The sequence below is a fragment of the Condylostylus longicornis genome, unplaced genomic scaffold, assembly GCF_029603195.1.
Source record: "Condylostylus longicornis isolate FDR11 unplaced genomic scaffold, ASM2960319v2 ptg000005l, whole genome shotgun sequence".
Taxonomy (NCBI): Eukaryota; Metazoa; Arthropoda; class Insecta; order Diptera; family Dolichopodidae; genus Condylostylus; species Condylostylus longicornis.
In genome coordinates, this window is record NW_026577974.1 from 2,745,594 (window position 1) to 2,758,582 (window position 12,989).

At 23.5% G+C, this 12,989-nt stretch overlaps 2 protein-coding genes across 5 annotated transcripts; one reads left to right on the forward strand and one right to left on the reverse strand.

Moving 5' to 3' along the window:
• The first annotated feature begins 2,426 nt into the window (after positions 1–2,426).
• LOC129615362 (uncharacterized) lies at positions 2,427–12,671 on the forward strand. 2 transcript variants are annotated; one of them, XM_055530535.1, is made up of 5 exons: positions 2,427–2,723; positions 2,869–2,990; positions 3,069–3,191; positions 3,261–3,604; positions 12,300–12,671. In XM_055530535.1, the coding sequence occupies exons 2-5, from the start codon at positions 2,877–2,879 to the stop codon at positions 12,301–12,303; spliced, it is 585 nt and encodes a 194-aa protein (XP_055386510.1). In that variant the 5' UTR covers positions 2,427–2,723; positions 2,869–2,876; the 3' UTR covers positions 12,304–12,671. The 2 variants fall into 2 exon arrangements, with proteins under 2 accessions (XP_055386510.1, XP_055386502.1); XM_055530527.1 differs by lacking the exon at positions 12,300–12,671 and adding an exon at positions 7,286–7,488.
• On the reverse strand, positions 3,615–6,797 carry LOC129615345 (GDP-fucose protein O-fucosyltransferase 2). 3 transcript variants are annotated; one of them, XM_055530515.1, is made up of 3 exons: positions 6,671–6,797; positions 4,349–5,611; positions 3,615–4,294 (listed from the first exon to the last, which is right to left on the reverse strand). In XM_055530515.1, exons 2-3 carry the CDS (start codon positions 5,472–5,474, stop codon positions 4,149–4,151), a joined length of 1,272 nt encoding a protein of 423 aa, XP_055386490.1. In that variant the 5' UTR covers positions 5,475–5,611; positions 6,671–6,797; the 3' UTR covers positions 3,615–4,148. The 3 variants fall into 3 exon arrangements, with proteins under 3 accessions (XP_055386490.1, XP_055386482.1, XP_055386473.1); XM_055530507.1 differs by adding an exon at positions 6,276–6,337 and having other exon boundaries at positions 3,615–5,611; positions 6,671–6,750; XM_055530498.1 differs by having other exon boundaries at positions 3,615–5,611.
• Positions 12,672–12,989: the final 318 nt, after the last annotated feature.

Sequence of the window (12,989 nt, forward strand, 5' to 3'; positions counted from 1 at the left end):
TTGTAGCATAAAAAATTATAATTACTGATATAATGATAATAAAATTTTTCGTTTCAAAACTGTTGTACAAGAATTCCGACCATTTTTTCAAAATATATATACTGAAATAATTAATGTATCAAAAAATTAACTGTTATAATATTAATGATTTTTTTTTTTAAATATTTTATAAATTTTTGTATTTAAATAAATTTAAATAACTAAATAATATGAACTTTATGATTAATATTTAAAAAAAACTTTATAATATTATTGTCAAAGCACACTTTTCTAAAACACTTTTAATGGCATAATTTGAATTTAGCTTATAACTTATTATATATACGAGAACAAAATATACAAGGTGAGATTAAAAAAAAACTATATATACATACATACATACATACCTAAAAATAATATATTGGGTATGTATATATATACATGTATAATAAATCCATATTTAGCTCCATATGAGAGCAATTCGTGTAACGAGAGATGTGGAAGTGAAAAAAAAAGTATGAGTATTTTGTACTTGTAAGTTACAATGTTTACTAAATACATAGTACTTCGATATTTTGTAAGACTCAATAATAAAACCTTCCAATCTTTTTAAGTTGTTATTCAAAAATAAAAAAAAAATAATGAAAAAATACAAAATTATTAAATTATATAATAATTATAATTGCAATAAATAATCTTAATAAATTATTAAAAAATAAAAACAATACCTGTTGCCTTTAAAAATATTTCAAAAATATTTTTGGAAAAAAAATTAAATAATTTTAAAAACAATAAAGATATTATTAAAAAGAAATTTAAAAAATATTTAAAATCATTTTATTCACTTAAATTGAAAATAAATATTTTATTAAGTTTTAATTTTTAATTTTAAATAATTGAAAATGTAATTCTTTTGATTTCATTGTATTTTTTTTTGTTAAAAATAAATAAAATTGAAATTATATTTAATTTAAAAATTTGAATTAGCAATTGAAATTAAATTGACAGTAATTTGAAACATTTCAATTATAAATACAAAATTACAAATTTTAAAATTAAAAAAATTGAATTATGAAAAATTTTTCAAAGTGTAGTAATCTTGTACCTTTTATACTGTAATCAAGAATGGAATTAATATTTTTATAAATTTACCAATTTTACTTTTTAAATTTTGAATTATCAAAAAAATTTTTATTATTTCTGAATATAAATTTGCAATATAATGCTTATTGAAATTTATATTTAAAAAAAATAAATTATGTTAATGCTTTATTAATGGTAATGTAATAAAATACTCAAAAAATTTAATTCTTGAAAATAGAACTAAAAAATAATTGCCTTAAAATTAATACTCGTAAATTAATTCAAAAATTTTTATTGTAAAAATGCAAGGATTTTTAATATATAAAAATAATAATTAAATGGTTTATTTTGAAGTTGACCTAATTTAATTTCATTTAAAGTAATCAAAAATTCTGTTAATTGTTTGTTTGTTTTATATAGAATATTTGTTTTCGTATCCGAAAATATAAATTTCAATTCCAACTATTGATATTATTTTTGCTTTGTTAAATAAAGAGTTTGGAAATTGCAAAATGAAACTTGGATCACTTACCATCTTCCTAATTGAAAAATAAAAAATACCCAGTTACGGATAGGTCTAAATTGAAATTCATATTTTAAAAGATAATTTAAAATATTAAATTTACAATTATAGCGCTTTTGATTAATTAGTAAATAGGATATACATATGTATTTACTTCTTTTTGTGTTCTAGGTCTTCCTAAATCAATTTTAATTCCAGAAAAATATTATCTTCCTTTACTGGACTGGTTCAGGCAATGATTATTGATTTAGACTATAGTTTAGACTAAAATTTGTCTCGAATTGAAAACTTTCGTTTTATAAAATAATATTTAATTTTTTTATATTAAATTAAATTTTTGAAAATTATTCACACATGTAATAACATTAATTTTTGAACATAATTTTATTAGTTGTAATTTATATCTCAAATACCCTGTTAAAATTTTTAAATTGGAAAAATATCAACATTAATTTTTTTATCATTCGATTATCTCTTAGAATCTAGGTTACTTTAGTATAAATATTCAATGTTATAAATTTAGAAAAATTAAAAAAAAAAATAAAAAAAAATATTTTTTTTTTTTGAAATTCCATTCTGTTTGCAGTTTTAGAAAATTTAATAACAATCAGAAATGAACACTATATTATATAATTGATGTTTATTCAATGATTAAGTAAAGCGCATATTGTAGCTTTAAATTATTAAAAAATCACAAGTATTATAAAAACAAATAAAAAAAAATTAAAAAATCTAAAAACTCAATTGTTATAAAATAATCAATTGTTACAAAATAATCTAAATTAATTTATTAAAAATTAAAAAAAATAAAAAAAATAAATTATATAATAACTAAGCTCAAAATGATAAAAACAAAAAATAAATGAAAATCAACAATAAATTGTTACAATTCAAATAATAATTTTGTGTCTCAAAAATTTTGATTTAAATCTGGAGAAAATTTAACTAAGATTTATAAATAACTTTATTCATACTTCATATAAAAATTATTATAAACTTTCTTTGGGGCTGTTTCATATACATACATCATAACATAATATTGGTCTTTTCAACAAAATTCGGTGGCCTTTCTTATAACAACAATATCAATTGTATTACATTGGCCACCCTTTCTCTGCTTTATAGGTTCACGCAACATGTAAGTACATCATTTTCAATAAATCAAGTTAGCATTAATTATAATTAAATAAAATTTTCTCAATTATCAATAATTCAAAACATGAAAATTCAGTTCTCATTTTATTTTATTATATTCCTGGTTATACAAACCAATGAAATTCAAGGGAGTTTTATGAAACATCCTCCTTCAATATTTTTGATTAACAATATAACTGATTATTGTGATAAAAGGTTAAACTGTAATGGTCATAATCATACGCTTTGTTTTCTTTCACATGAAGTTATTGTAAGAATTTCATATTAATCAATTAAGTATGGTGAATTACAACCTTAATTATTTTTCTTTAAATATTTCAAATTGCAGAATAATTATACCATTTATTATGAATATCAAATGGAGGGTCGGATAAAAGATATTATATTGGCACATAATGGAATTCGCAATCGAATTGCAGGCAAAATGAACATACCAAATATGGAACATGTGGTCAGTGTTTTAAATTTAGAATAATTTCTTGTTAGATTTTCATATTTATTTTTTAAAAAAATGGTAAAGATTTGGGATGATGAACTATCTCATATGGCACTTTCATGGATTCGTTACAAGCATTCACCATGGATTCTCGATCCATGTACAACTTTTTTTCCAAAGGCGTATGGAATAGCCCCAGAATTTCATTACATAGTTCAAAATATTTTCTTTTTTCGTTATAAGTTTTTACCTCAAAATTTTATCAATTCAGTTTTAAGGACATGGTATCTGGAAAAAAATGATATGCCAAAAGAAGCACTATTTAGAGTATTTAGAGAAAAGTATGTTAAGCGAAATTTGGATTTCCATAATAACTTTACAGTAATCGCACATCCTTATATTAGTCGTGTTGGGTGTGCAATGGCTAGGTAAGTGATGTATAAGATATTATGCATATTTGTATAATTTAATTATTTATATTATCGTGAACAAATTCTTGCAGGATCAACGATAGTTTTTCTTTTGTATGTAATTATTACAAATATATAATACGAAATGAAATAGAATTTGGTCAGCCCACATCAAATTGTCCAAATAATTATCCATTACCGCACTTTCAATTTCAAAATTTATGTTTCGATGGTAAAATATAGATTATAGTTGTTGAAATATGTATCTTAAATATATTTTATTTCAAAGATTCTGGCAGCCGGCGATATGTATTGAAAACTGTTATTATTATTACGTTTTTCTTCTTACTTCAACTATTGATTTAATTTCCATATTCCAGACTCACCTCGGAATAATGAATTTTTTAATAGCTCTTAATATACATGCATTTAGAAATAAATACTTATTGATTAAATATTTTAATAAAAAAAATTATCACTTTTATTTTAAGTTTTGAGTTATAAATAAGTTTCTTTGGCATAATTAAGTAATAAGTGATTAATATAAAAAAATATTGCAATATTAATATACAATAGGCCATACAGCATTTCGTTGACAATTTGAAAGATCTTCATTTTTGCAAAATGTATTGAATGTTAAATTTTTTCTAAAGCCTAGAATTTCACGTTCCTCTTGTATTCTATACGTAAATGTGCTTTCGAAAGTACCTAAAAAATATCCGGCATGAGAACAAATTATTTGATCTATTATTGCTACACCACCATCTTTTATTTTATATAATTGATGCGGTTCCGGTTGAAATTTATACACCTGTATTTTGTTTAAATAAGATCTGAAGTTATTAAATTCTTCTTTTGTACAATCGCTTGAAAGAAAAACTTTTGTATAATTTAATTCTTTCAGTTTTCCTTTTATTTGAATTGCTGCTGACTTTAGAGTTGGAATTAAGTTTTCTCTACCATTTAAAAAATCTCCTCTTCTTAAATGAGCGCATAAATATGGACCACCTTTTGCACCTCTATAATAAATTTCATCTTTCCAATTATGCGGTCTTTGCACTAAATCTAAATTATTTGTTGAGTTGAAATTTTTTAAACGAAATTTATCTGCCTCTTCTACTAAATTCTTATTAAATCTCATACTTCTTCTAGCCATCCAAAATTTTTGACTGCCCCATTGTTCATGTAAAAATATTTCTGCATTTAAAAACATTATTATGGCTGGTCTTGTTCTTATAGTTTTATATGCAAAATTTATAACTTTCAACAATAATTTCGTTGTACCTTGGAATTTCAAGCATAAAAATTTTCTTTCTATACAATTCCATTTATTAAAAACTGATTTTATATTGAAATTTTTTTTATCACAAGCTTCAATTTTAAATTTATCAATAAATACACCATTTTCAAACATTTCCTTGAAATGTTGTAATTGAAATATAATATCAATTGTTAATGGATCTTCAAAAGTCAAACCAATTTCTTCAAGGAAGTCATCATAATCTATTATATCAGTAAATATTGAAAGGCTATCTAAATCAAAAAAATGTTTCCAAGTTATAAAATCTTGTTGTATATCATGGCTTTTCCAATGAAAAAGTTTTGTAAATGGTGGCAAAACTAATTTTGCTGATTTGAATTTATCTTGAGTTTTTAAGTTTTTTAAAAATACCGCCATACGTATGTATACATCTCGACGTAAATTAAAACCTTCTGAAGGATTTACTTCATATAATATATAAAGATTAGGTTTAATCTGTGTGATGTTTTTAACAATTGTGTTTTCAAAGTATTCTATAAAAAAATCCTTGTAAGTACATGATGTAGTTAAAACATTGATTATAAAAGTAGAATTAAATGTTAACAAGAGTATGAATATTATTTTCATTTTGAAAGAAAATTTAGAGAATATGATTTCAATTACTAAAATAATTGTTAAGTCTATTTACTGCAATTCATCGTGTAACAAGCACATTTAAGTAATATCGAAGTAATAGAAATTAAATTTAAGAGCTAATTTCCACGCTAAAATTAAAAGAAAAAAAATAAGATTAATATTTTTAAAAAGTTGATTTCTTTTATGAATGTAATTTTTTATTTTTATGCATCTTTTACTGTGAAGTAGCGTTAATATAATTCTTTTCCACTGTTATACTCCTCCCCATACTAATATTTCTTCTTTTTATACATGCTTGCAAATTTTAATGATATCGATCCCATGATTTAGAAGGAAGGAATCCATAGAAAACAATTTTTAAGAGAAAAGTTTTTATGAATAAATATAAATTTCATAATTGTACAGTATTTCAAAAGGTTCTATAAAGTAAAGAAATATTTCAAGTGTGCTAAGTACTTGTGTACATAGTTGATAATGACCTAAAATAAAAGTTTAAAGCTATTTCCATCACCTTTATATAAATTTTCAATTAAAATTTGCTTATATAATAGTTATGTAATAGAGAAGTAAATTAAAATGTATACCAAAAACCCTTTCTATGAAAAATATAATAGTTAATAATGGTGAAACAATTTAAAATTTACTAGGTTTTTCAAAGAAATTAAAATAGTTAAATAGATAGGTAGGTAGGTAGATAGGTAGCTACCTATGTATACCAAAACCAAAACTATTTTAAAATAAAATATTTAAGTTTCCGTAATGTTAGAAAATGTTAGATATAATAAAACTTACGACTTTGATTTCTTTGTACAAAAGACATCGTGACTTTTTTTTTGATTATTAAAATTTTGAATCTACAATGAAAATATAATTTTTATTTTAAAATAATAAACACGTAATGACAACAACTTTCAATTGCAATAGATAATTGTTGGTTTAGCTCGTAAGTATAACATTTATCACGAGCTTCTACCTACAAAATACATTTTATATATTTTTTTAATATTCACAAATTACAAATATTCAACTAAGTAATACATGTTTTTTTTTTGATTAATTTTTAGTAAAATACAAAATCTTTACTTTTTCTTTATTATTAAAATGTTTAGAGGAAGTGTCTTGTAATATTTTATTCCTCAAAAATTGATATTTTTTATATTTAAATTTACCATTTTAAGTTTACTTACGGTTCCACTTTAGTTTCAACTTTTCAACATTGAATAATTCTGTTTTTGAGTAGAAAAATACCAAAAAAATTAAAATATTTTATTCCTAAAAATACAGGATTTGTTTTTGTTTACTTTTGTAAGAGCATTTTGGTAATAATTTATTGATTAGAATTTTTTACTTTGACGTTTTCTTTCCTTCTGTGGTGAATTTTAAAAAGAAACAAATGGAATTGATTTTTGCTTGTGACTTTTTTACCAATGGTGGAAAATTAACTAAAAATATTTAAGTTCACAATAAATTTTTGTATAGAATGAAATTTAATTATATTTGAAAAAAAATGTGAATTGGTTTGGAGCTAAGATAAAAGTGATTGAAATCATGAATAGAATATGCAGTGATTAATTTTACCGTTAAAGGTTGAAATTATTGCTATTTAAAAATGAATGGCTTTTTAAAAAATTCTAAGTAATACTAGAAATAATTCAAAAATGTTGTTATTGTTAAAATTAAGAAAGAATTCGTAAAATATTCTTAAAAAAAATTTACACATTTAAAAAATGCCGACTTTATATTGATGTTTAATAAATTTAAATAATTTTCATGTATGTTTTTTGGGTTTGTATTACATGGAGGTTGTCGGGTGTTCATTTTGAGTGTTACCGATGGTCCTTCTTTTTTGCCTAGTACATGGGACTATTACATCTATGACACATAAATGACATTATATAACCTTTAACTTATAACGGATGAAATTGATATTGTTTTGTCGTAGCTGTTATAAATATTTAGATGATGTATTTTGAAAGAATGTAAATGGGAAATGTTACACGCTCAGTGTTCACATCAGCTTCCACTGAAGTCATCACATATACTTTGCTGTTATCAAAAAAAATAACGGAACTAAAAAGTATATTTTTAAATTTTTTCAAGTTATTAATTCTTTAGATAAAACTTACAGTGTAATCATCTGAAACTTTTTCAGCACTGAACCAATAATGTAAATACTGAGCATATGACCTTTGCCAATGTTGGCTTGCAGTAACAAGAATTGCAATAAATCAATTTAATTTTAAAATTACGAAAAATTACTGTCTGAAAATGATATGAAATTTGTCAACATAAAAACAAATTAATGGAGAATAAATTTAAGGTAAATTTACATAATTTAATAATGATATAAAAGTTTAAATAATTTGCATAAAAATTTTTAACATTTATACATAATATTAAATGCATCTAGGCACATACGTACATTTAAACATATACGTACATATATATAATTATTTAATTTAAAATGCTAATCATTTTACGCTCACACCACATTTTAAGAGTATAGAAGAGATAGATTGAATGCATTGTAAACAAAAAATAAAAAAAGAAAAACAGGGAACAATAAATTTGTTCTATATTTTTCTATGTTATTTTTTTATTTTTCTATTTCATATAAATTTCATATTGGTATGTATTCTGGTATGTAAATATTGAAAATGTATATACAGTCTTGGTCGGTCAGTGTTTCAGTAGAAACACATGTTTCATAATATCAAACGTTTCAGTGTTGCAAACAAAATAAAATAAAATAAAACAAAAATACTTATGTAGAATAAAAAGGAACAATTCTATTCCTTTTTTTATTGCCCTGGTATTAATTTCTCTTGTTTTTTTTTGACGTTTTATCACGTTCTTTTGTTTTTATTTAATGAAAGTATAGAAAATTCGAAAATTTCTTATAAGGAAATTTTATGTTTTCTATAATATATGTATATATGTATGCATTATTGTAAATATGATATTTAAAAATTATGCTTTAATGCAATTTGTTATTAAAATAAAAATTATGATAGTATTTTACTTAATAGAGTACATACAATACATATTTACATTTACATTAAGGATATTTGAAATTATTATGATTGTGTGCGTTTATAAGAAATATTTAAATGTGTTTTGTATATAATTATTACTATGCATATGTATATTGTATTGAATATGAGTATGTGTTAGATGAGAATATATAAATACACCCAAGCCTCGCTATACGGCCGCTCTTTATACGGCCTTTCGCTATAACGGCCCTCTTTAATTAAGGTACGTTTTCGATATACGGCCTAAAATGTTTTGCTATAACGGCTTTTTTTTTCTATGTCGATATATTGCGCAAGCGCAGTCTTTATTTCGTTGTGTTTCCCTTGTTTACGAGTGTTATTCAGTGTGCGATTGAGTACCTTCCGAAAAATACAACAGCTCTGATCCAACCAATGGATCAGGGTGCAATAGCCACGTTTAAAGCATATTACCTACGCCAAACGTTCCAACAACTTATAAGTGAAACCGATGGTACATCATCAATTAAAACGTTTTGGAAAAACTATAATATCAAGGAACGTTTTATATATATAACGTTTTGGAAAAACTATAATATCAAGGATGCTGTTGAGAACATTAGTGAATCCTGGAAGGAATTAAAATCGACAACAATGAACCATGTTTGGAAAAAAATATGGCCAGAATGTATAAAAACTACCGATGCAGAAGTTAATTTCCTTTCTGAAGTTAGACAAAACATTTTGGATTTAGCACATGATCTCGGTTTTGAAGATTTAAACGAATCTGATGTGCTGGATCTACTTGCAGCTAATAGGGAACCCCTTTCATATGAGGAACTCATTCAGTTGCAAGCAGAACCAGCAATTGATGAAGATACAGAGCCTGTTGTATCCAAACAGCTAACATCAAAAATCATGTCGAGCGCTTTTTCTTATTTTGAACAAGGAATAAATATCCTCCTTGAAAACGATCCTGACGTCGAACGTAGCGCTAATGTGTCTCGAGGAATTAACTCAGCCATTAGCTGTTATAAATCACTAAAGGAAGAAATAGACAAGAAAGCAAGACAAACAACTTTAGACGATTTATTCAAACCACCAGCGCAAAATGGTGGTGACAGTGATCTGTAGGTTTTAGTTGTTTCATTTTTACTTAAAAATTATGTAATGTTTTTGGAGTTTTTTATTTTATGTAAAATTTATGTTCTTGTTAAATATGTTTATAATTTAAACAAAGTAAAAAAATAAAATGCATTTTGAATGATAAACCATATTATATATTTATCAAATTTGGAACCGATCCCATTGAATTTGTATGAATACGTATTAGAATAATTGATTCGTTTTACGGCTTTTCGCTTTACGGCCAAGTTTCGCGGAACGTATCTAGGCCGTAAAGCGAGGTTTGGGTGTATTGCAATATGCTATGGCTTATTTTAATTTGTAGTTATACATGTATATTATTTATGTATACATGTAGCTACATAGAGAATGTGGTATGATATGAAAAGTGCAGCTGTTAACAATAGATATATGCTTGGATGTATGTATTCAATAAGCAAGTATAATTTTTTTTTTTAAATTAGAAATGTTTGTGTGTGTAAAGTGTATGTAGTTTTACAAATTTTTGTTTGCAAGGAAGCAAAAATTAATAAAAATGTTATATGGATTTTTTTACATTATAAATTGAAACGAAGGTATATTTAAAATTTTTTTTAATTTTAAAATATTTTATGGATGTGTATGAAATTTTATATATGTGTATGTATATGAGATATTTTATATTTATAAAGATACGAGTCCTCCACCACACCAAAACAATTAGTTTTTTAACTTTAATTTTTTTTTCGTTTTCTCCATTTGAATCTGCCTTCAAAGACATCGAACCAATTTTCAAAGTTATTTTAAGGCGTTTGCCTTAAAATAAACAAGGCATTTCTAATTTCACGTTCACTTTGATCAATATTTTTACTAAACTTCAATAAATTTCATTATTTTTTGCCATCACTGCTTTTTGTTATATGCAAGTCAAATAGGTAGTACATGCAAGTGTTGCCGTTTTTTGACAATTTTACATTTCAACTATATTGTTGATGAATTTTTGCAATTTCTATTAAATTAATTTTAAAAATTATATTATTTTTTTGGAATTGAATATGTTTAGGGCTTGTAGATTTGTAACACACAATATAATTTCTTATATTTAAATTTATTTAAAATTGTGTATACATTTGTATGTATGCTATAGAGTATGCCAGTTTTGTTCGTGCACTTTTCCATTTTTATAACATTAAATATCCTTTTTTTTTGTAGGAAATGAAACTATATAAGTAATATTGTGTACAAATGCATATACAAAAATAGTTGTACAAGTTTTACTACAAATGCATAAATGTATGTATACATTGAAATTGTCAAAGTTTATGTTTACATTTATGTATGTGTACAGCATTTAATATATGTATGCGTATATATAAGTTTAATGTAATTAAACTATGTTTCGATTTTCTGTTGTATTTCCGAGCAGTTGGTGCATTTTCATGAAAAATTAAATTTTCTGTTGTATTTCTGAGCAGTTGGTGCATTTTCATGAAAAATTAAATTTTTTTTTTGTTTTTGATAAATTTTCTGTTCTTTAAATTTCTTTAAAGCTTTATCTTGATTAATCTTTAAATAAAAACTATAGGTCATTTAAAAATTTTTTACTACTTTTTTTCTTTTGTTGTACTACTATTTTTGTAGTAGAAAATTGCATATGTCATTATATGAGTAGTGTATGTTTACGTTAATAGAGGGATATGTTAACATACCATGCCGTATCGCATTCTAATATTTTTATACTCATATATGTGCATTAGTTAAATAATATTGCAAATAGACTTTTATTGTCTTTTTGTTTTTCTTTATTTAAGTATTTTTAATCAAAATTATTAGCTTAATAGCTAATATACATAGCTTGTCTTTTATTATACATATGTATATATGTATATATGTTTACGTAGAAGGGAAATGTCTGAAGATTTTAATTATTATTTGTTATTAATAATAATTATAGAAAAAATATTTATAATTGTCCTTTTTTTATTTCTTATATTATTTTATATGTAGAAAAGGGTTTAATTATTATAAAATATCAAAATTTATGTTCGTTCATACACTTATTATTATAATTATCTTTACATACATATGTATGTATATGTATGTAATGAAAACTTTGGTTTTAAAAGATTAAGAAACTTATTAAATTGGTGATTATTGAAGTAGAAAATGTTGATTATTAAAATAAATTTGTATGTATTGTTGTAAAATTAAATATGAACTTTTCTTAAACAATTGAAATAATTTTCTTTAAAATTTTTTAACTTTGTATAGTATAGTTATGATACTCGTATATAAGAAAAATGTGGGGAGTCTTTCCTTTTTAAAATTTTCATTAGAAGAAATACGTTTATTATAATATTTACCTTTTTGTATAAATAAGTGGGGGGGGGGGGGGGGGGGGGTGGTTCTGCTCAAAATATGGTTAAACAAGGTAATCAAGATTTTAAAAACAGTATTTTAAAGATTTCTTGCTGATTTCTTTTATTGTATAAATAATTATAAATCATATTGAAACGTGTATTAATTATAATTCTTATAAATGGTATGTTTTAAATTTAAGAAAATATGAATATATGTATATGTATATAAGGACGTTTCAAGGATCAATTTGAAAAATATACATCATATTAGTATATGTTATATGTATATATAAATACATTATGTACATACATAATAAGTAAAGTGAATTAATTTTTATTTTATCTTATTTTATTCGCAGGTAATGTAAGCCTTCTAGAACTAATTGCGAATGTACAATTGGTTGAACATATTAGCAACAATATAGGTCAGAAATTTTAAAATTTCAAACGAAATAGAATACGATTTAAAACTGTTATGCAAGAGGAATGGAAACTGTTATACATTTCAAAACTGTTATACAAGTGAAACTGTGCAATTTTACTCAACCAAGCTACATTTAAATATAAATCAAAGTGACTCAAAGATATTTCAGGAAAGAATGGATAGGTAACAACAGACAAAACAAATTATCGTTTACATAAACATATTATCAATGAAAAACTGTAAAGTTCTAATTTTCAGTTGGGATATTTTTCATCATTTTAAGTGTGGCGTATTGTAAAATAAGAAAGTATGAAATTTGTATATATACTTTTAAAAATTATTTTTAATTTCATATATTATACTTTTAGCAAAAAAAAAGGGAGACTGACTCTATAACATTCACATTATCTTGGTGAATTCCCAACTCAACTGGAAGCTATGGATAAACTTGATTAATTATATAACATGGATATATAAAATATTACTTAGGTTACTAAAATTATAGGCTACCAATACTCAAACAAATAATAATGATTTAAACGAGGTTATTGTAGTAAAGCAGAAAACGATATAATGGTAAACGAAATGTATAACAATTTAAGCACATTTACTACTTAACCATACT